Source organism: Anser anser (genome assembly GCF_964211835.1).
Source record: "Anser anser genome assembly, chromosome: 7".
NCBI lineage: Eukaryota > Metazoa > Chordata > Aves > Anseriformes > Anatidae > Anser > Anser anser.
In genome coordinates this window covers 11,088,290-11,112,578 of record NC_139727.1, presented here as the reverse complement: position 1 = coordinate 11,112,578, position 24,289 = coordinate 11,088,290, and the positions used below count along the sequence as shown (strand labels likewise).

Sequence of the window (24,289 nt, the reverse complement as noted above, 5' to 3'; positions counted from 1 at the left end):
AGCTCCATGAAACATCCTGTGAAACTCCATTTCAATAAATCACAGCCATTTTAATTCCTGATTTATCCCAAATTGTTACTTAAGAGGATGGCCAAGAACAAAGGAAGCAAAAAAGAAAACATAATTCACAATTTATCAAAATAAAGTGGCTGTAAATTAGACAGAGAATCCTGAAGTGTCATGAAACACAATACCTTTGTACAAAACGTGTTTCTCCTCTTTCCTATTGTAGGCCACTATCACCGAAAGGAACAGGACAGTTACCATCTGGCGTCAGATTTCCCCTTGCTTCTTTCACTGACTCAAACCTCCTCGAGTTTTCTTATGTGTAGGACCCAAACCATAGTGATTTCAGAGAAAGGGCTAAGGAGGCCACAGCATGGGTTAGAGAGCTATATCTGCCAGCTTCCTTTCATTATGCTGCCTCCTGAAATGGAAAGAATCCCCATCACAGCCGAACATGCTCCATTTTTACTGGGTCACAGCAAAAAGGCAATTGCTTATTAGATCAGGTCATGAACATGGCAATAGCTTGAGCTGCCTGAATTCCAGATTTTAAAAATGAAATTACCGCAGGAGTTTTCAAAACTATGCAGCTGACTGTCCAGCATCATTGGAAACTATTTCTGGGAAACATAGGATTTGGGTTTTAGGTAACATCAGTGCATTTCTTTTGCTAAAAGCTGGCCAGGGCCACATGGCCTTACCAGCAAAGCCATGCAGGTAGGAACAGTCCTTACAGCAGTAAGGACTTACTATATAATACTTCAGTCTCATGAAGTAGATCCTGATAGAAGCTGAGTTCCAGAGAAATGTAATTTCTCACCCACTTTTTAAGGAGGATTCTCTGAGAGTTGAAGCACTTCACAGAGATCTCAAATGAGCTCTACATTTGCCAATTAACAATGTTAAAACAAAAGAAAACAAAAAGTCCCATGGCAGTAAAGCAACATCCGCTACTGAGCACTTTGTGTCTTAATGATTAGTTTCCTACTTGCTTAAGATTTTCACAATAGTAGTATCTCATCCCCAGTTTTAGACCTCTTAGGAGTGAAGAGATATCTGAAAAAGGATCCTGCTTGTGCAAGGAATATTTAGTGGAACTTCAGCAACTGAAATACTTTGGCTAAGTATTAATGCAACAGTCTCAGCTATTATATATTCAGTGCAAATTACACTCAAAGTATCGGTTGATTTGACAAGTCAAGAGGACACCATGAGGTTTCTGTTTCAACATAAAACTAACTCGTAGGCACTTGTCTTCCCTTGCTTCCTCCCTCCAACAGCTAGTGGCTTGGTTCTACCTAAGAAACACTGGCTCCAGCAGAATCACTTGACTTCAGTTACAATTTGACTGTTATTATTTTACTTAATCTCAATTTGCAAGATCTCTTAAAAAAAAAATCACACAGCACATATTTCATTGCAACATTCACTCTGCAACAGAAACTGGAACATTAACACAGGGTTTTCTTGCAAGTTGTACAATAACCTAACCTTTGAATTGCCTTTCTTAGAAGACTTTGTGGCATGTCATTGTCATTTTAAACCGTTCTGAATTAATTCAGTTTGATTTGTTTTACTACTTAAAAACCAGCATGCAGCACATTCATTAGGGATCACACTGGCCTGTGGCAGCCAGCACACTCCCTCACCCTGCCCTTCTAATCTAGCCATAAGCCTCTGTAACTCTTCCAAAAGTATTACAACACATCTTGGCCATCCGTAAATTGTGCGAGCAGCTCTACCTCTCATTGTTGGATAAGCCAAAAGGTTTAATACATCAAGTGTCTGAGCTTCTTACAACCGGAGGTCATGAATCCATACATACAGTAACAATGTGAACCACAGGAGTTAAAAGCTACTGCTAGTATAGCCCTATGCCACAGACATAGCTGGAAATTAGGATAAAATGCAAGAATGGTTAAGAAGATTGGCAACATGGAATCTGGGGACCAAAGTCATTCCAGGTCCTTAGGAATCTGTGAATCCACATTTACTGCAGCAGTGATGTGTTTAGGCCTGTTATCCCTGAGTGCTTTGAGTTCAGTTCCTCCTTTACTGCCAGTACGACTGAAAGCACTAAGAAAGGAATGGACGAACGTGCAAATGAAAACTGAGATGACTTTGATTACATCATTACTAAATAGCTAAGTCCTCCTCTGAAGCTGTTCTGTCACTGTATTCTGTTGGAGAATTTGCGTACAAACTCCTATGGATGCTGAGTAGCAAATATCTAGTTTTGGACAGAAATCTCTTGTGTAGATTTATGTAGCTGGCAAAGCAGATTGCTAGAATAAATGTACTAAAGGAAAACCGTTGTGTTCAGGTTTAAATCTAGTTTGTTCTATTTCATTTTTAATATGCACACTACTCCAACAATAGTTTACTCTGGTGTACCTGCTCAGGCACTGGTGTTAAACAAATATACTTCATGCTTGAAGAGCCAGGAAAATTTCTCTGGGATGTTGAAAGGTGGGGCACTGGGATGCTACCCTTTGAAACACCCATACACCTGCAGTAATTCCCCAGTGGCTGCCAAGATTATTAGAAAATCTTTAAAATTATCTTTACCCACAACTACAAAGTGGCCAAAGAATTATTTGTAGGGCACTGAGAGAAAAGCTGCTTAGGCAGCTCACCTGTTCTATTAATTACCTGCTCTATTTGCAGTTAGATGACAAATTCTCAGAAAAGTGTGGGTCGTTCCACTCCTCCTTACCACACACTTACTGCTTTGATGCAGTGAATGTACCAGTGACAGAGCAAAATGTTTGTTAATTCTGGTTTGTTGAAGCAGGTGAGGTGGACAGTCTCTTCATTTGGACCATCCAGGGGTCATAAATCTGTTTTTAAATACTTCTTTTAAAAGGTTCTGGGAATGTATGTTTTAATGCTCTCCAAATTCTTTAGTTTTCAAGGAAAAGTGGTGCTTGAGTTAAGCCATTATTTGGAAGAGCCAACTGGCTCAGCTTTCTCAGCTAAGTTTACCCTAGTCTTCAGAGGCCACAATTCAAATTGTTTCAATAAACCGACAGGATCAGCTGAACAAATCATCAGATCAAGGCACCAGGTAACCAAGCTGAACAAGACTGATACTCAGCTGGCACCACTTTGTGGTAAGCACCGATGATAATCAGCACTGAGTGAGAGTATGGCATGAAGTCTCTCTGCAACCCTGACAATGCAATTTACCGCAGTACCCAAGTTTATCTTTCAATGGGCAAAGCATTTACTCTGGGAGTGCTGCAAAATTTTGAAGGCTTTGTGTAAAGGGTCCAAACTGTGAGCTTTTTTCCATACCAAAACAGAGGACTGAAGTTTCTGTTTTAAGAAAAGTGCAATGATGGATTAATCAGCCCGCAACTGAAAGTTGCAGAGAGGTATCAAGTGAAACAGACAGGAAGACATTCACAATACCCTTCCCTTCAGAGAGCATGCAATTATACCTGAGTATTTACAGACGAACAGTGAGCTAGAATTAAGAGGCCAACATTTACTTAGATAAACTGAAAAAAGACCAAATTTAAACTTGAAGAGAATTCAAGCTCTTCTTCTGTCTAAGATTGGACCACAAGATTTGTAGATACTGTGTAGGCATTTTGAGGCTGGACTGGCCCCAAGCATGAAAGCAGCCTGGGTTATGAGTCAAGCTGTGCTGCTGGAGTCCATCCCACTGACGGCCCATCTTGAATTACCTCCTGCCCTAACTCTGCTTTGACCCTGTGCTGGGCACATATGCTAATAATGCAGCTCAGAGAAATGACAGGAACAGTCCAAGAAGGTTACCATATTGACAGCCTTCTTTTTTATTTTTGAGCAAAATTCAAAAAAAAAAAAAACACCTCATTTTGAGCAAAGATGAGTTGCAATGAGTTTGCCTTTCTATGTTGGCAACACTAGGAACTTTGCAAAAGTAGTAGAAGACTGAAAATGGGAACAACAGATCTCTGTCTTACAAGGTAGAACCACACTAAAAAGATGATTCTCAACTGACCTATGCTTGGTACATTTCCCTAAGATCTTCTGTAAAGTTTCTGCTAGGTAAAATAACTGTGAAGAACCAAAATACTAGATTCCTTTGGCAGACTTTTTGCCAATGCCAATATTTAAGCTATAATCCCACGTCAATCAGACTGTTACTGGACGTACCTATAGTGTTCGCTTTAATGGAGTTCCTCCAGGCTTTTATTAGAGGGGAAGTGAAAACTGGGGGTTGTTTTGCAAATTGATTTTATTCACTAATGACAGAAGGAACAGACCACTGAATCTCCAGCCCCCTTACACAGCATGTGCAAAGGACGGTGGTAAGCAATAAACGCAGTCACAAATGTAAAGGCTTCATTTACTGGAGCTGATGGAGTGCAAATGCACCCTAGATCTGTGTTCTTCTAAAAGTGAGCTCTTCTGTTGCAACAGCCACATCAAAGTCACCACAGAGAAATAACACCTACACAGTGCAAATCAGACTAAAGGTAATATTTTGTTATCGGTTGCAATCAAAGTAACAAAAGCTCTCAGAAAGCCACACTCATCACTCCCTCACCACTACTTCTGCACTCAGAACTGTAACCCCTTCAGTGGCCGAGGGAAAGAGATCAGATGTCAAAAGCATTATCCCAGGAGAAAGCACGTCCGTACTTTGTGCTGCAATGTATTACTTTACTCGCTATTTCCCTAACAGCGTCACTGGTAAGGAGCCCCTCAGTAGCGGAGGAGGCCAGCCTTGCTGAGGGCAATCACTCTTTTACTTCTCCGTCTGCAATGGTTGTATCTTCAGTTCACACTTAATGCAACTAAATTGGGCAAACAGCTTATCAAAATGCCTCATAAACATAACCAGGTATGAAATCGTATTACAGGAATTTATGAAATATGTGAGGCATGGGTTTTTTTGATTGTTTATTTTTAAGAGGAAAACAATCCTGTGACTGATCTGAGGCTGAACAGCCAATGAAGCAGCTAGGGAGACCAGACTGTGATTAGAAAGCTGGACAAAAGACTTGGAGAAAGATTTGGAGAAAACCCAGAATTAACCCTTGGCAGAACTATCAGAATTTTCCAAGAAAGGAAATTGTCCAGGCTGGGCTGAAACTCATGGGTCAAAAGCAAATCACATAGACTGAGTCTCAGAGAAGACTGGACAGTTAAATCTTTAGTAAGCCACTTTCCAGAGAGCAGCTAGGGTTGTCTGCATAGGATGGCCTGCCAGCAGTCTCTAGTTTTCAACTGGTGATCCTGGAGGTGTTTCACAGAACTATTCCAAGGCCATTGGTAGGTCAGCAACATTTTTGTAAAACATTGTTTAAAATGAAAGTTTAATACTGTGACCAGTGCCTGCTAGAAAAAGAGGATCGGGGATTCTGTCCCTCCAAAAGTCCAGCACAAGTCATCGGGAACCAGTCTGTAGGCTGCCTTAGAGACTGCTGAGCAGGTTGAGCTCCCATACTTTCAAATTCTCTGGCTTTGAGTGATTTAACTATCAATACACGAGCTAGCAGATTCAACCTTGTTTCAAACAAATCCAAATTCTGAAGCAGAACCCATCAGCCTCCTGTCAGAACAGGATGACAGGCCAACCTGCAGTCTTCCTTGCCAACGTTCTCCAGGGAGCAGATTCCAAGTTTTTAACGGTCTTGTAAAGGTTCAGCTCTATGCCCTTAAATGTTCATATGATTTTTTTCAATCCCGCGTAGAACAGAATAATCTAACAGATCATCACTTTATTTATCATCAAATACAGATAATTTCCCCCCGTATGTATCACATTTTCCAGCTAAGTCACTGTTTCTGCTACTTTACCAGGTTTTCTCATCTGCAGGAGAACTACTTGTGATTTTGCAGCTTTTGTTATTTAAAGAGGGCTTCTACAAGCCAGCAGACTTGATGAGGACTTCAACGGATGGCAGAGAGCAAAGGCTAACTCCAAGGAGAGCAAAGCATGTATTTTCATCCTGATATTTATTAACACAGATCCACTGCAAAAATCCTCTGACAATTACAATTCCTACCCCTTAAACATGCTACTCTGGGGCTGTGGAGGGTTTTAAATACACATAGCATATGATGAAACTAGTACAGAGTACACAGAAGTGCCACAGAAGGTCAGATCAGGTTCTGCCCTCATTTATTTCCACCGAATCTTCCCAAAGGGAATCAAAGCCCCTCGGTGCAATGTTAGCAAGATGGAGGCTTACAGCATGGTAAAAGCACCGTTCAACGCTGAAAAATGAAACAGCTCTTGAAGTTCTGAAGCTCTTGTGGCAGAAGGGGAAAAGATGCTGAGCGCTTTTTGTTGCGCTGACTTTAGGATCCCACAACGACCCGCCGGGCCTGTCCCTGGTGCTGAAGCGGCCGTTACGCCGCGGGCACGCGCACCTAACGGCCGGGCCGCGAGGCAGCGCCAGCCTGTCGGGTTTGGGGGTTTTGGTGGTTTTTAATTTTATTTTTTAACTCGTAAAAGGGTGGCTGGCGGCCAGGAGCAGCCTCCCGCGCGTTCAGCCTGGCGGGACAGGCGGGCGGGCTGACACGAGGAGGCAGCCGCTGACGAGGCCGAGGGTGAAACCGGCCTCGGGGCTCTCTGACAGGGGCCTGCGGGACACTGACAGCGGGCAAGTAAAAAAAAAAAAAAGTAGTAATAATAAATAAATAAATAAATAAAAATAACTCCGACGCAGCGGGGAAGGCAGCGATTTGCCACGTGATCCGGCGGGGAGGAGGCCGGCGGGTGGAGGCTGCAGCCGAGCCCCGCCGAGGGCGCCCCCGCTCCCACCCCCCCCCCCGGCCGCCATTTCGTGCCTCGCCGCCTCCCTGCGGGCAGCGGCGCCCCCCGGCCCCAAGTACCTGCTGCCCCGGCGCTCGGCTCCCCACAGCCTGCTGCCACTTTCCTGCTCTGCCACAACGCCAAGAGGCGATCTCAGTTCACAGCCGGCCGCTACAAAGCGGCACGGAAAGTAACGGTCCCCGCACCAACAGCGGCTCCCCTCACGCTCCTCCCAGCCCAGCCGGGGGGCGCCGGGCACGCTCCGGGGGGCGGCCGCCGCTTGCGGGGCCCTCAGGGGCGGGCGGTGCCGCCGCCCTTCCCCGCTCCCCTCTGCCCCGGTGTCCGCAAGCGCCGCCCGCTGAGGGCCCGTGGCTCCCCGGCGGCCCCTGGAGTTACCGGTTGCGCCCCGCGAGCTCCGCTCCGGCGGCCGGGACAGGTGGGTGGCGCCGCGGCGCTGAGGGAAGGAGAGGGGCCCGCCACAGCCGTGGGGCCGGGGAGAGCCCGGAGGCGGCTCGGCCGCTCAGCCCCGAGCCGCGCAGCCCCCGTGTGGGTCGGGGCAGAGGCGGCGGGGTGGAAAACGGGGGGTCTTGTTCTGGCCCAAGGGGAAAAGCGCCTTTGGCAAGAGGAGGGTACAGGGCGGGAGCCCCTTGCCGCTTTTAAAACTCTCCCCGCGGATTGAAAGTTTCTGTAGTGGAAGGTGTTGCCCAGGGGAGGCTGTGCTGGGAAGGCAGAAAGTAGGTGAGTCATTTGGGTCAAACCTAGCTTCGGGGCGCCTTCTTCACTGAAGATGAAATCCTGCATCGCTGCACCTGTGGGCGTGCACGTAGGGGGACCCTGCTCCATCAGGGCGGCGCAGGGAGCCGTGAGGGGGCTCTGAGGTGGTGAACCGACAGGGACAGCGCGGGGTCCCTCCTCTGAGCCGTGCTGTCCCCTCATCGTGCTGTCCCCTCTTCGTGCCGTGCCCAGCCTCCGGCTCGCTGGCAGCGAGCCAGCAGCGTAGAAATCCTGTGACATAGATGTCAGCTCTGGCCCTGGCCCTGTGGAGCTGACAGCGATCTGCACGTAGCCTCTTCAGCCCTTTTTCTTTCCCCCCCTTTTTTTTTTTTCTTCTTGGCTCTTTTCTCTCGTTAAGCCGAAACTGTTGATTAGGATTCCCTGCAGCAAGGCACAAATTAGAGTAGTTGCAGGGTTGCTTTTCTGGTTTCAGCCCAGAGTCAGGCAAGAAGAATAAAAACAAAACAGCAAAGCACGTTGCAGCCGTCTTTCTGGTTCAAGTACCTGCTTTGAAACTAAGCTGCATTTTAATCCAGTTGCTGCTCTTGGCTCAATTAGTGACCTAAAGCTGGTAACCTAAGCACTCTGGCTCCATAGGTAAAAAGGAGTTGGTAACGTTTACCTAAACAACAGGTGTTTGGGTATTTTTTCTCTTTAAAACAAACAAACAAACAAAAACCTTTATATCTTCGTGAAGTAGGTGCCACAGAAGCGTTAAGTATTACATGCTGTAGTGGGTGCCTTTGAAAACCATGATTGAGATGCTGATAAGGCGAGAAGTTTGTAACACACACTGAAGTCTTTTTGCAATATGGGGGTGAAAGTGGCTGCAAATAGTCCGGACAGGTGTGACTTACGCCCTTCCCAAAGTATCTTCTTTGTCTCTCTCCCCCTCTCCACAGGCGTGGTTTGCAGTTTAACATAGTCTCAAAAGTCGTAAAATCTTCTAAATATGAAGGTTGGCTACTCTATGGTGTGTATTCACTCTTTTGTCATAGTAAAAGGAGGCTGTAGCAGAGTAAAAAAGAGTATTTAATATCGAAAAAAGTGTATTTTTTTTTCTCCGTAATGGCGAAAGTATTCATGGCGAATGCTCTGGAAGTGAGAGTAAACTGCAAATTCAATGAATTGGTAAGGTGATACGGGCAGCAGCAAAGGGCCAAACAGAAAGTGGTTTGAGCTGTATTTCTGAAGGCTTTGTGTTACAGAGAAGGGAGAAAACGTTCCATTATGCTGCTCGAGCTGTCTCCCTAAGAATACTATATTCTGTTGGGACCTGTAAACCGCCATGTGAAAAAGATACCGACAAAGCAGAATTTGCTGAAGCCAGGGGTAGAAAGTTTAGTTTCTGAAGAAAGTACAAACTACAAGACTTAAAACAACTTGACAGAGGAACTCAGAAGTTCTGTCAGAACAGAAGGATTTTGATTAAATGGGTGAACAATATTGTATGTAGAAGTAGAAGGAGGATTAATTGAACTTAGTTTAGGCTGTAGCAGTGAAGGAAAGGAGATGGCAATGAGCTCATCGGAACTGTAGAATAGTTTTGCTTTGGAAGCAATAATGATCTTGTGCTGACAAAATCTTTGCTCCCAGTAGTTACTTCTACTCTCAGTTTGACATTGGCAGGGTAGGAATTAAGAGTTAAAAATGTTTTCCATTGATGATGTATAGAATTTGTATATATTTGTATCGAATTATTTAGTACTGATTAGCCATTATACAGTAAATACATGCTATTTCGTCCTTTTTTCTGGTCCTTCTTGGTGAAGATCTTTTTATCAGCAAATAAATTATAGCTTTTCTCTGCAGTGCAAGTACTTTGCTTGCCCAAAGAAAACGATAAAGGGTTATAGCAACCATGACCTCACAGGTGTCTTTCTGTGTGTCAAAGCACACATTTTGTTGCAGATCAGAAGTCAAATAAACTTTCAAGCAATCTACTTCTGAAATGACACGAATGATACAACTTCATTGCTGCAGTAGCAGTAATTCAAGGCTCTCCCAGGAGCACATCTAACATTGCAATTAAAATACATGATGAGTAATGTGGCCAGCCTAACGAAGTGGTAGCAACTTGAACAATTGGAATTTCCATGACTTGTTTCCTTCCATGTTAATTTAGCATTGACACTAGTGGTTTTTATTTCATTCACTTGATGGCTATGCACTCCTGAGCATGCAGTTGTAGCTTTCCTAAAGTCTTTTCGCTGTAATACCACATGGTCTCCTAGCATATGTGAATTGTTTCCGCTAGTGTAACGCCTCTGACGCAGCTTTGGAGGGATGGCTCTGCCCGGGCTCTGCGGCATTTGCTGGGGGTTGCAGCACGCTTCTGTGCGCAGAGCCTGCTGGTACTGCGGGCCCGTGGTGCCTGGTACCCATCCAGCTTCCTCGCAGCTGTTCCTATCAGTCACCTGGGGACAACTCTGGGGGGGCTTTGTGAGCTCTGGACAAATCTTTGTTTTGCTATCTGAAGAGAAAATGTCACCTGGCTCCTGGAATATGTATTTTATTCCTTTAAATGTCACTCCTCACATCAGTGGCCTCATTTGACTCAGCATAGCTCCTGTCTGAAGGAAGGGAACTATATGCACGTCATAGGTTTTGACATAGCTGGAGAATGTAGGAAAGAAGGCACCCCAAGAGAAACAAAATGCTGTTATTTGAGCAAACAAAAAGTGATTTTTGGAACAGTCTAATAGGTGGTTATGTAAAGCAACTAAAATCTAATCCAAACACCACAGGCTTCTGAAAGCAAGAGGGTTGTCTACTATATATACACAGTTCATTTCATCCCCAGGTTTCCCAGAAGGTTTTGTGGAGGTTTGTGATGGTAGCTATGATGGCACCGTACCTGCTGCACCAGTCCAGTTCCCTGTGTTTGCTCTGGATACATGACATGGTGAATGCATCTGTGTGTCTCGCCTCTGAAAACAAGGCAGGATTGAAATAATCACCTGGGTGGATCACAGGCTTTCTGATCTGCCTGTAGCAGGATTCTGTAGAAGGCAAACAAGACCTATGCTGAGCATCCCCTCAAATGAAGCTGTGACTGCAGCACAGTCTTCTTTACTGTTTGCCGTTCTCCAGAATTAAATACGGAGCTTTCTGCGGGCTCGCAGAGGGGAAACAAAAACAGCAGGAAAGGACTTAGGCCTGGAAAAAGAAAACTGCGGACCTGATAGTGGTTGCATGGGCACATGAAAGAGGTCCTGCTGTGTCGAAGGGCAACGTGGGCCAGGATGCAGGCACATCGCCTGCACTTTCTTTGTAAAAGTGCCAAGCTACGCTGGATGTTTGTATGGACACAGACAGAAACCAAGGCAGTAGAAACAAGTGTCCTCAGCTGAACATGTCATTCAAATGTGAGTGCCCCTAATGAGATTACCACTTTAGTTTCGTAGCACCCAACCCAGCCTGAAGGATCTCACAAACCCTTTCAGATGTCCTAAACTGATAAGCAGATGGCATGTTGCGGATGTGAAAGTAGGATAGAAGCACATAGTGTTTGATTAAGCAGCATTTGTTTCTTAATGCTTAGGTCTGTTCAGCTTGCTGTCTGTGCAGTTTTATGCTGTTATCGTTTTTGCCATTTTTATTTATTTATTTATTTTTCAAATGACTGAAGATTTAAGTACAGGATAGTAACATGCATGGAGTTCATCATCCATATAAATGTAACCTCTCCTAATATTTTTTTTCTATAATGCTTTCTTTACTAGTGAAGCAATGTCTTGTCGTGTTTGTTTTACTCATGTTTTTCTTATATTTTTCTGAACCTTTGAAATGGAGCCAAAAAAAGGCACTAGAAAAACACAGTGAATTCCTAGAAAAAGGAGAGGAATAGTGCAGTGGACATTTCTTTTGTGTGTGCCTGTGACCTTTTCAAAAATAATAATAATAAAAAAAATCAGTATCTGAATTAAGAGGCCTACAGGATAAATGGAAGAGCTGAAAGTGGCGTGGTTCAAAGTGCAAAAAGTCCTTTTTCTTCCCCCTCTTAAGTCATCATTCAAACATCACTGTTTCTGGCCTCATACAGAGATAGTTTACAAATGTAGTTCATGTAAACGTGCTCCATAATATTTGTGAGACATTAACCTTTTTTCTTTGAAACTGTGTCTTGCTATGGTTTTGGTTTGCGCCGCTTCTACTGTCTGAGTCAAACCTATGTGAATTTCTGTGGTTTGATTTGGACCTTGGACTGAGAAATGTGGTTATGTGATATAGTCTACAGTTTGTGGTGCATAATTATTTCCTTGTACAAATGGCTTTTCTGCCACTCTGCATGCTAAACAAACTAAGACGTATGTGGTTTTGAAAAATTATTGATCAACTCCACAGATAAAGGCTGAGGCCATGATAATATTTGCTCTCTGTAGTTTCATCATCAGTTTTCTATGACATTTTAAGATGGGTGCATGGGCAGACTGGCACACTACCAAATGGAGCTCCCTCACTAGTGCATTGTGTGGTTTTGGTTGTCTTTTTGATTATCAGAGGAGAGCCTGTGCTTGTTTTTCACCTTAACGTAATGAGAATTTCTTTGTAATGTGAGGGTAAAAGCAAGGGTGCTACAGAGATATACTAGAGTGCTTCTGGAGCTCCTGCACATGTTAATGACTTAAAAGTGGTGAGTGTTATTTAATGTTTATAGCTTTATCCTAAGAGCAGAAGCTGTTTATCTTTTTAGTTCTGCCAGCAGCTTCTCCCCTTCCCTCTTGTTCTCTGTGCTTTAGTTATTCCCAATCTAAGGCAGAAATGTATCCCATGTTACCAAATAAGGGTTATAAAGTTTTTTATGGAACACCTAACACAAATGGTATATAAACTATGAAAAATTATGGAGTGAATTGAGGAAGCGGCTAGTTAATTGTATTCTTAATTGTCATGCCTTTAGAAGACTTGTATCAAAACAGTATGACAAGTATGTGATGAAACTATGCTTATGCTATTGAAATTAAATGCTGCTTAGAAATAGCTCATACTTCTATCTGCATTCCAAGAGAATAAATTTTAATTGTCCCTTGAGAAAGTGTAGGCTATGGAAACAAGAGCCAAAAATGAAGTTATGAAGTTTTTTTGTCATGTGTGTAGTAGGTACTTATTTCAGTTTAACAGATCAGTGTAAGAGAAGGTAAACACATATTTTTGGTGTTTTTTTCTGCTATGTATGGAAAGGTGTGTGTATATATATGTAAGAACTTGTTTGTAGTATGTTATGTATCACTGTACAATACACATTTTCTGAATCAAATTACAACTGGTTATGTAATTGTTTAATAGACTGGAAATGAGATTTGTACATTTGGGATTTTAGCATGGGATTCTATTTGCATGTTTTATTCCAAGTATGTTTTGCCCGTGAAGTAACTGAACATGAAGAGGGTCTTGAGAAGCCTAGAAAGATCTGTCCCCCCCTCCCTGGGGGCTATATTAGACCTCTGAGTCATGAAGTCTTTGCATAGTAGGTGTCTGGTTACAAACCTTTTATGGGCCCTACTCAGCTGGGATATCAGCATCTGCATTATAGCTCCCATCTATTCTTAGGTGATATCCCGGCACGACTGAACAGGCAAGGCAGAAAGAAAATTGCTGTCGTTATATAAAACTCTGCGCTCTTCTTACTGTGTTTTTTCACCCCATCACTCTACCCCATCCTTCTGTTCTGCAGTGTCTTGGTGCCTTGTGAAGGAGGTACAGGATGGCTTACAGCGTGACTCTGAATGGACCTGGACCATGGGGCTTCCGACTGCAGGGGGGCAAGGACTTCAACATGCCCTTGACAATCTCCAGAGTAAGTGAACAAAAAGCCTCATTGGGCCTGTTTAGGTTGGAAAGTAGCAGTAAATTAATTGTATGTACGCTCTGACCTGGCCAAGTAAAATAGAGGATCTTTGCAGCTAGGTCTGAGCAAAGAATCAGAGAATATAATATAGACTCCAAATACACAAATTCACAGCACAGCCTGGCATCAATGCTGTCTCAGACATTTCTTGTTTGTATATTTTTAAGAATGATGATGCTGTCTCCTTTTAAATGTGCTTCCAGTTCTATTTTGTATGGTGTTGTCTCTTTTTCTACTGACAGGGGCCTTGCTGGTGCTGTCTGTTTTGGGGGAAGAGAGTAGAACAACTATGAATGGGAATACAAAATAGTATTTCTAGAAAATAATTATGTAACTGCTTGTCAATATGTAAACTCTCAGTCTGTTCAAACTGGACAAAGATAAGGATATATGTCCATCTCTTGGAGGGGGTGCAATAATTGGATGAAAATCAGGCACGTCAAGCAGAAGATAGTGCTTAAAATGCAGACTTAAATTATGCAGAAGCCTTCCATTTGTAGCTGATAAACAGCATGTGACTTAATAATTAATTACCTCATGTATCTGTTGATTATAGATTAGTCCATTTATTTTCTAGTCATCTCTTCCTCCCACCGCCACCCCCAAGAAATTGGTTTCTCAAAAGTTTTTTTTTGTGCTTTTTTTTTTTTTAATCATTGGGTCGCCATAAAGAAATTCATAAGCTTTCCCCTTACTATTCGCTAACCAAGCTAGATAGTTCTATGTAACTTTTGGTTTGGGAGATTTCCGCTTTATGCTGCTTCCTACAGCTTCCTCCTTTTTTGTCAGTCTCAAATCTATTCCAGAATGTTCAGATCTTTTAGAGATGTCTTTGTTCCTCCACAGACCACCTGCAGAAGGCATATTTTGCAGAGCAATGACAAGAGAGGTTACTTACATAACAGTGTTTAAATGGAATACCAGAATGATTTAATCAGATAAACAAATAAAACGCAAACAAATGGTCTGCTCCACTGGGGGGGAGCCACCTACACTGCTTTGAAAAGTTTTTTTTCATAGTGAAACAACTAGTCTGTTGTAGGTATCAAATTGAGATCCCTGCAGCAATCATGATTCAGAGTCATCTGTGAGCTTCTGCAACCTTAACTATCCTATTTCATATTTAAACTGTAAAGCTCTGTCTTACTTGATCTCCCTTACTCTAATACACAGTATTCCTTTCTCCATAGACACATATTTACCTTAACACTAAGTCCTATAATGAGAAGAACATTTCATAAACGCTTTTGCAAAAGCAGTCTTTGTTCTTCAGTAATGGCAAGGGAAGCTGTTCTGTCTGTGTTGTAATGCCAAAAAAAAAAAGGGCAAAAAAAAGCCTACAAAAAATAAATTTACTTCATACGCTTGTATTAATTTCACTAAGAGTTTTGGTATTTGGTAAATAGTTTTGGTATTTCTTTATTGCACCCAAATTAAGTACGGAGAGGTACCAACATACTTCTGTAGGCATTTTCATGACATTTTGCAGACTGCACTGTAAGGTGTTGGTTTTTTTTTTATAAGTAATTCAATCACAGAGTCTGCCATTCAACATCTGGGGCTATGGCACTTACACTTGCAGAAATGAAATGACAGTTCTTTCAAAGCGAACCCATTGTCACAGGTTATGATCTCCTAAGGTACGCTCAGTGTGCCCGAAGGCAATGTGATTCTACTGGGGCCTTTGAGAATTGTGTGATGAGCAGGAGTGGAACTGCAATGGTTGGATTCACAGAGGTGGGGCGGAATTACCTTTTCACGCAGCTGGATGAATTTCTAGCAATAGTAGTATCAGAAAGCACTGTTAAATGTTTTGAAATCTTCCTCAGTGAGGCCCAGTTCTTAGCTGAGAGGATTGCTTTTGGCTCACATTGGGTTTTGTAGCCTGCCTTAGGGAAAAAGCAGGCATGCAGGAATGAACATAGCTTCTTTTAGGGAGGGCTGGAGTAGGAGCAAGTTGTGATATTTTTAATTGGAACACAGTGTTACACATGGCCTTTGCCAAAGAAAAAATAGACCTTATAAGGACATTATCATCTTTTACATGAGTATATCTTCAAATAGATCAGATATTCCCATTATCAGCAATTTACAGTCATAAGTGAGGTGAGCTTTGTACTCAATCATAATTGCCGTCTTATGGGGAAAGAAAAACTGTACTTAAATTTCCAAGGTATTCATGAGGAGAGAGGAGTCAAAAACAAGTGGAGAGGAGTTAAGGTCGCTCTGCAGTTTTCACACTCCTTTAACAATGGAATTAAAAAATAATCTGGGAAGACCTTAAAGATATTTTTTTAGTCCCCACCCCACAAGCCATCCTACCCTCTAGAACAAATTCTTTCATGAGATGTAATAGGCAGGTACCAGAGGTAGGAGAATAGTACTGGCTGACTCTTAGTGAAGCTGAGCATCTGTCACTCCTACTGAAGTGAATGGGGCTTGCAGGTTGTTGGCACCACTAAGAGCTGACACAGGTGGCCTGGTCATATGTGCAAATCTGGTCTTCCAAAATTAACGTGGGCAGCAAAGCAGTTTATTTTCTCCTACTGCTGGTATGAACTGTCTGAAGTGAGCAGAATTAATTAATTTTATAGACCTAATCCTGCCTAAGAAGGCTTTTAAGTATAGCTCAAGTGCTGTATTGCAGAGTTACCTGAGGTGGTGTGATTGTACATGGATAGATATGACAGCAGAGTCTCTTTGTGTATTTGTGAATAACAGCAAACTTTTCTAGTAAGACAGACTGGCTTGCAGGTGATGCAGTGAGCTGAAAGGTATACAGAAATATCGCCCAAAACAGTGCAGTAGCTTATGATTGGTACATTCACTCTGTGATTGTCCAGTCAGTTTTTTGTTTCCTAATAGAGAGGATTTTTTTAACATTGCCTGGGTTCCAAATGAAAAGTCAGAACCTGATGGCAAAGGAGACAATGTTTAAACAAAGTGTAAGAGAACTATTTTGGCTTTATTCTATTAAGTAAAGGAGTAGCTGAAATCTGGTCATGATGTAAGTGCAATGAGGAGAAATGGGAAACACGAATAGGAAAAGATGCCTTATTAAAAAGATGCTTTTACTAGCACCTTTTCTTGATTGTGTCCTGTCTTTCCTCCATTCCCTAGAATACATGTCATCCTTTCACTATGACTGCTTTTCCTTCAAGGCACTATGTAATAATATTTATTCTGTACTCCCATTTGCTTTATTACGTATCAGGTATCAGTGCCTTACAACAGGCAAGTGATGGGCAAAAGGATTCCTTCTTGGCTTTTTTCTGCTATGCTTGAAGGCAGGGAAACCTCAGGGGCAAGCACTATGCAGTCTGCTGCTGTCATTTGGATAGCCATGTGGTGAATATATATTGCAAACAGAAGAGTGAGCTGTACCTGCGTTGATTGAACTAAGGACATTTAACAAGTTCGTTTGAAACGCTGAGTCCACGTCACATGTTAAGCATCCATGTCTGGTGAATCTAATCACTGAGCAGTTATTGTTCTAGAGCCAGAACTCCAATGTGAGAGTTTTTGTTTCATCTCCAAATGTGAAGTCCTTCACAATCCTAAAAGCCGCAGATTAGTATTTAGAATCGTTGATATTCTATAAAGCTAACAGGTAAGCCTTGTCTTCTAAAAGCTTTCCCTTTTAAGTACTGATGAGTAGAGATGTTTCCCCTTTTTTCCCCAAAAAACTCAAATGACTTTGAATCAACTTCTGAGAGTAGGACTAAGCCATTGGACTTTAATCTAAAGACTGTCTTATGGCTCGATAAACTGGTAACTTCTTAGCACAGATGGTTTCACATTCTTCCTGTCTTCTACAGTTTAACTTCAAATAGTTCCTTGTGACAGGGAAATGAAGTGCTTCCGGAGCAGCTTTGAAGAACACTCCAAAACTTTCTTATCTGTTTGTAACACAATACCTATTTTGTGGGCATCAATATTTCTTTGAGATGATCTGTAACTTTTAGATCACTTCCTGAACGATCCAGTCATCCCATGCAAAGTCATAGAATTCTGACTTTTATTATGCGTAGTCATTTGTTGGATGTACAGATGTGTTGGTGACATGAGAGACACTAGTTACTTGATGCTCTCCAACTATTGCAATCGAATTCTGGTGTGTTTAGAGCCACAGTTATCAGAAGTGATTGCATTTCTGTGAGCCTTAACTCTACAAGTAACTCCTAAAACCCCTGTTTTGGTACTGTTTATCTGAGGTATTGCAGTAGTCAGCGTTCACGCTGTGAGTGACAGTACAGTATAGAGGGCAGTTGTTTGATACGGTTGCATGAGTGGCAAATCTTTATTGTACTAGGAGGGAAGGAGCTAATGGTATAGCTGTATTCTATTTCTCTGGCCCAATAAATACTATGGGTTCAGGGGCCTGGGGATCAGAACATTCCTGGGTAGTGGGGTCTCAGTTCAAGGCTCTACTCTGAATAAAGCAGAGCAGAGATTTAAAGCTGGCTGTTCCAGTCGTCTGAGAGGTAGGGTGGTAGATATTCTGAGGTAGACAACTTTCCTTGTCCTGACTGCAAATACCATGTGAGGTCTGAGGAGTAATCACAATGGATGTTTCATGTAAGCTGCTCGCTAACTTATAAGAAGGTTTGTTTTTTAACCAACACCTGATTTTTTTGGGGAGGACACAAAGCAGTTTCATCATAAGATCTACTCTCTTCCCCTCTGGTTAAGCAATCATGACATAACTAAGAATATTTTGTTAACTTCCTTTCAGAAAACATTCTGAAAAATCCACATGGCTTATTGTTACATTCTTAAACTCAGGATTTCCAGTGGAAGAGTCTTTACTGAAATCTCAGCATCATAATGCAATGTGATTTGAATGCGTATTATATTCACCAAATAGCTTTCAGGAAGGTTATGGAACTAACTGCAGCTCTTGGTCTAATGATTTTTCCTTTAAAGCAAAGATGTGCTTGGAACTGAAAGGCAGCCTCTCTTACCTGTTTTTGTGTGATTAAAGTAATCACTGAATACTAAGTTTATTGCTGAATGCCAGGAGTATATAAACAGTATTATGTACTCCATGCAGTATCTCTGCAGACATCATGCATAGCTCTATTTAAGCTTCTGTTTCTCAATTCTGTCTGTTCTGAATTTCAGGGGAAACATTTAGCACTGTTAGAATGTAGGCCAGATTCATACGAATAATGGTCTGTAATAGCTGAAGTACTAGCTTAAAGGATGTTACATAATAAAACCTGCTGCTCTCATTGTTCTGACATAATATATAACCAATGGGTTTGAAGCCCTTTCTTTTTGACCTGCCAAATGCAGCTGTTCTCTTTGTGTTGTGATTGTATCTGAATCACCAGTGCTGGTGTGGTATTATCTGTAGGAGAGTTCAGTGTATGAAAAAACTAGACTGAATAGAATCTATGCAATTACTAACTTGGTTATAAATACAGTCAGTATTTCTTGATGGAGAGAAAAAAAATAAATAAATTCCATAGTGACTTTTCAGCTTTTTCCTCTAAGAGGGAAACATAACCTTTCCCTTGAATAGGAAGCATAATGTTAAGTGTGTTAAGAAACTGGGGCCCAAGAATGGTGAGAAACTGAGAAGCTCAAGAGTGGGGATAAGCATAGTTATTGCCTCTTTATGAAGGAGGAGGAGGTTTCTTAACCTAAGGAACCTAACAAGTCCACAATTCAAATGAGTTTTGTTGCTTTTAATCTTGTTTTAACATTTAAGTGTTCCCTGGCAACTGGGTATTCTGGTGTGACAAATTCCTCCGCCTTTGGCTTAAAGTTAATTTAGTTGCGAATATAGCTGATGTAGTATTTCAAGAAATTGTCAAATTCACTTAATTATTAATGAACATAATTTTGCAGATCCTTTAGAACCAGTAAACGCAACAGGAGGTAACCATTAAATTATGTATTTAAAGCTGCTGAACACTTTTTTTTCAGGTGATACTTTTTATTAGTGTCAGATATTTGAACTCAGCAAATGGCAGTTTTCCATAACACAGCAGATAGCACTGTCACTAGCTCCATTCTGAATACATTATTGCCAAGTCTTCTACAGCTAATGTGACAAAGAGTGAAATTTATTCTGCCAATATGTTATCATTAACTTTCTATACTAGCAACAGCGGTTCTCATCTGGTCACTCCTGTTGTCTAATTAGTAGTGTAAAGAGTACCTTATTTTTTTTTTAAATCCAGTTTGTATATAACTATAAAAAGCATTCAGTAGCCTTTGAAGTACTAAAGCAGTGTGTTGAAAGGAAAGGTCTTCATTATAATCTAGCATTGATTGTATCCTCAGCTAGCTCCAGCCCACTATTTGATACATGTGATTTATTTTGTGTATAGCTAGAAGTTTCTGTACATAAGTGCCTCAAATACCACCATTTTATAAAGTAACATTAAATGGTGTCCAATGTGATGTGAGATACTGCTCTTCTTTGTTCACTGGGTTTTGTTGCAGAAAGAACTGGCTGTTCAGTGTGCTGGTAAGTTATTAATCCCCATTCAAAGATCATGAGGATGAGAGAAGGAGGGAAACTTTTGCTGAGCGTGATAAAAATCAATACTTGTAAGTCTTACGGAAATAATTAATTTTAAACTGTGTCTGACAATGTCAGCTATGCATACTTTAAAATGAATAATGCTAATTGAAAAGAATGGTTTATACTGCATGTGAAAGGGCTGTTTCTTCTAGTACTACTGTAATTAAAGTCTTAATAAAAAAGTTACGTGAGAATGAAATTTCAGAATAGGCTTCTTGTTAAAATTGTCAAATTTCTTAAATCCTAACTTCATAAAGGTATGCTATAATATTTAACTGAATAGGAGTTCATAAAGAATTGAATTCTTGCCAGTACAGAGTGAGGACAAGGATGTCAACAAATGTGCTGTTCGGTCACATTGTGTTGACCCATGATTTACATAATATGGTAGATTAAAAAACAAACAAGTATCATCTGTCAAAATGTGCTGTATAGATGATGAGGAAAGAATTATGAATGTTAATTAGGCCCTTAACTTACAATAGCAGCTCAGCGAAATAAAAGCTTGATCAAATGAGTTGCCAGCCTGAGGATGGCCCTGAAGCTTAGTCCAGCTCTCCTGTTAGGTGTCCTTTGGGAACAGTCCTAAATACTTTCCTTTCCGGGTCTATGAAAAGTATAATTTTCCCCCAAATGTGAAGCTGTTTCTATATTCTTCTGAGAGACTTTGGGGAACAAGAACAACCAGCTCTTAATTGTAGGGGGAAGAAATAACGTATTTTTTCTAGTCACTTTGACTGTAAGCACTCTGTTTCTGGATGTAGGCAACCTGAAAATAATTAGTTTCCAGCTTACAAATGTCTCCAGATGACATCTTGAACGTGTTTACTACAAGGTGACTCTTCTTTTTGTTTGCAGTGGCTAACAGCCATTTTTCCAGAAAGTCAGTGAGTTCTTGCTCTTCTTTTAGGAAGATGTAATGGATCAAATGTCTTCAAGGCATGCAAATCCCTTGAATAGGGTAGAGTTACTTTCTGCACCTCCCACGTGCGTAGCTGAAGTTGTGATTATCTATGCCACAGGTGTCTAGTGCCTGGATTCTGAATAAATAGGTTTTAACCTTTCCCCAAAATCCTTCTAAATACACTTGATTTGTAGCAATGGCAGCTGAGGATTAGGAGGAACTCAGCCTTTCATGTGCTGGCACCATACCTCCTCCTTTCCCTTGCTTAGAGTCCAAATTCCAGCTGCTGGGCTATTTTGGCTCCCTCACTTGCTGCTCTTGGTTAGCCATACTTGTTACTAAAGGCATAAACCCTTATTCTCACTAAAGGTGACTAGTTCAAGGACACACACTTTAAACAATCTATGGCTATTCAATTTAAAGCCAGTGTTAGTGGCAATTCATCTTTGTGGCATGAAAAAAAAAAACAACTGTTAAGGCATCGTAGTACTTACTATACCTGGTTAGGGTGGCATGCATGCTTTTCAGAAGCCGCTGTGGGACTCTCATTCTATATTTAAAGCATCCTGTAACTTAGGAAGCTATTTTGATTTGGAACGAATGCTACATTTACCTCAAGCTTCTGGAATGGGACATGGTATCCAAAATTCCAAAAATACTACATGTAACCCCAGATTCTGGTACATAGTGCCAAATCAGAATGCTCTGGTATTAGGGTGAATTTGGGCTGCCTTTTCTTGATCCTGGGGGTCACTGGGACTGTCCTGCTCTATTTGAGAATGTCAGCATTCTCTCCTTACCTAGTCATAGCCAGTTCAAAAATGGCCAAGGGCAGTTGGTACTATGGCAGGTGTTTAAAAAAGAAATAGACAGCCAAAACAAGATGTTCTCTTTTATCAGAGTTGGCTAAGATTACCTACTCTAGGAAATAAATGGATAGTCTTCCTGATGATTTTTTTTGTCAGGAGTTGCAAAGTACGAATACCTTCCTGCCCTACTGTCAAAATTACTTTCCTGTCTATAAGATTCTTGTCTCACTTGTTTACTTAAATGATCTAACAAATTATTTAAGATCAAGTCCTTTTGCCATCTATATGTGATGGGGCAAACAAGATTTCACTATTACGTGTTTACTTTCTTGATAACAAAAAGTGGTCAAAAGTCTGCAAGTGTTGCTGTTTTCTTGAGCAACAACAAACCAAACCCATCTGAACAGCAATCTCTTTTCAGAAGCCTCAGATGACTGCAAGGACAAGCACTGATACTGCTGTGGACTGTGGTCCTGTGGGACAGCCCTAATGTTGCCTCTCGGCACTCATCCTTCCTCCATGTGGGATGGTACTGTGCTGTCTCCTGCTTCTGTACGCCTAGAAGGCTGCAGTGGGCTGCCTCCTCTGCTTGTCTTTCCTTGCTCTGCCCCACACATTCTCCCTCATTGGGGTCTGCCATCCTTTCTTTGCTTCCAGCTTTCAGTGATGTTTAAATTTAGTGCACTCTGAGCGGAGGAGCAAGGAAATGAAGACTGCATTTGGAACATGAAAATCACAGATCCTTCCACAAGGTGTTATAACTTCCCATAGAAGACTGAAGGGGAAGGTGGAAAGACTATTCTGGTAGAAACAATACACGAAGAAGTTAGTTAAAAAGGGTACCTTATGGAGGCTAACAAGTGTTGTGTGTGTAGCTGTGGGGTTTCCTGTTCCTCTGATTACATGTATTGCTGTGTTAAATAGTCTGTTACCCTGAGTTGGGGAGCCCAAGCTTTAGCTAATGCCAGTATCATTTCTCTGTTTAGAGTGAAGTATATTTCCATGGAGAATTTTTGGAAGACCATTTCCTCCTCTTACAACCACACATCCTATGAACCACAATCTAATGTTTTTGTCCTGCTCGTCAGCAATTCCCTTCTTTTGCTACATTTCTGCAGAGCTTCACTTCCTGACCCTACAGAACACAGCTTTAGATTGCTATCTACAACCTTTTCAATGAAGAAAATCTGCTGAATGTGGATAGTAGGACATGTTACTTTTCCTGAAAAATACTAATGGGTGGTCATTGTGAACATTTCCACCTTTTCTTAGTGGTAAAACACAGTGAAGCTTCCCAATATGGGAATGTGCTTCTTTTTTCTAAACCTGTGTTGTGTCTTCTGAGGCTAACATAATCTACTTGATTGTGTTTCTAGAAATCTTTATTTAGGAGACCTAAAGAAATATGCAAGCAAGAAAAATAGATTTTAAAAAAAAAAAAAAATCTGCCCTGCAGAGTAACAGCAAGCTTTTGTGGAAAATGTGCCCTGTGAAGATGCACATCTGTGTCCCAAATGTCAATGGAAAGACCCCAATGACTCACATAAAAAAGGTCTGGATCTTCAATGCATAAAGATCTAGCATATTTCTTCTTTTATACAGTATGATATTATGCTTCAAGCTTTGGAAATCAGACATAAATAAAGGGGGGGGGGCAGGGGACGACAGAATAAACTTTTCATAAGCTCCAGAGAATGTGAATTAATTCAGTTTTAATTTTGGTTTCATATAGACCTAATTCTAATCCCTTTCCTAGTAAAAATGGGATGAAGTTGCAGGATTGATAATTTATGTGAACAGGGTTATTGTCTGGAAGAGTATGGAGCAATGAGCCATAAGTTTTTCCCTATGTGTATGTGACTTGTCAGAGAGCTTATCCAAGCTTGTGGGAACATTCTGGGGGGAAAATTCATCACTTCCACAATATTGAATACATATTTGCAGAATGATTGACAAGATGAGGAGGTGGTATATCATTTCTTTCCGCATCAAGGGACTGTCAGCGAATGAAACCAAAACTAGAACTTAGCTGCTTTATTTATCCCTTGAACAGGTGCAGTACAAGCAGCTGCAATAAGATCTTTCATACACTCCACCCACAATTCCCTGGAGTTCATGTGTCCTAAAGACAACCTGGAAAGGAGGCAGGACACTCTGGTACAGTATTATATTTTATAAGTACAGTGCGAGATGCTGATCCTTCCCGTGGGGAAGTTCTGGAACTTAGAACTGGATCTGAGTTTCATGCTGTGATATGTCCCTTTCTCTTGCCACAATGAGTGTTTAGCTCAATTATTAATTTGTCCTGTAACTTTTTTTATTTTCATTAAACTCCGTGTCAGCCAGGAAACAGGACAAAGGAGTAGTTGTAAAATAATTTACCACTTAAAATGATTTGCCTCATATTAACTGGACGTTCAGATAACTATTTCTGAGGAAAGCTTTGCTTGTAAATAACATTACCCTTTTGGACTAAATTTAGTCTTGATCCTCCTCCACTGGTTTTGGAAAAAATGATATTGGATCCCAACATTAAATGTGTCTCCAATGTTAGAAGGCCAAGGAAGAGCTCATGTCAGGTAGTTGATTGGTAAGCATCCTTGTTCAATGTGTAGAAAAACATGTTAGGAAAAAACTTTATTTTTTTGGC

The 24,289-nt window shown here is 41.4% G+C and overlaps 2 protein-coding genes and 1 long non-coding RNA gene across 13 annotated transcripts in view; 2 read left to right on the top strand and 1 right to left on the bottom strand.

Moving 5' to 3' along the window:
• Positions 1–6,821, top strand: part of OPN4 (opsin 4) — a 54,241-nt gene extending 47,420 nt beyond the window's left edge. Inside the window, exon 12 of one of the 2 annotated variants that reach the window (XM_083845391.1) lies at positions 5,806–6,821. In XM_083845391.1, coding sequence (XP_083701517.1) covers positions 5,806–5,958 — 153 coding nt within the window. In that variant the 3' untranslated portion in view covers positions 5,959–6,821. Of the gene's footprint in view, positions 1–232; positions 3,741–5,805 lie in introns of those variants that run through there. The other variant, XM_083845393.1, reaches the window with a different exon arrangement.
• LOC310902967 overlaps positions 1–6,984 on the bottom strand; it is a 65,924-nt gene extending 58,940 nt beyond the window's left edge. For all 3 annotated transcript variants that reach the window (XR_014587161.1, XR_014587162.1, XR_014587163.1), the window contains exon 1: positions 6,844–6,984. This is a non-coding gene — a long non-coding RNA (uncharacterized lncRNA). The remainder of the gene's footprint in view (positions 1–6,843) is intronic.
• Positions 6,985–7,059: 75 nt separating this feature from the next.
• LDB3 (LIM domain binding 3) overlaps positions 7,060–24,289 on the top strand; it is a 121,802-nt gene continuing 104,572 nt past the window's right edge. For 2 of the 8 annotated variants that reach the window (XM_083845383.1, XM_083845388.1), the window contains exons 1-2: positions 7,060–7,199; positions 13,215–13,337. In XM_083845383.1, coding sequence (XP_083701509.1) covers positions 13,245–13,337 — 93 coding nt within the window. In that variant the 5' untranslated portion in view covers positions 7,060–7,199; positions 13,215–13,244. Of the gene's footprint in view, positions 7,200–11,873; positions 12,174–12,197; positions 13,338–24,289 lie in introns of those variants that run through there. The other 6 variants (XM_083845389.1, XM_083845387.1, XM_083845386.1 and 3 more) reach the window with 6 other exon arrangements.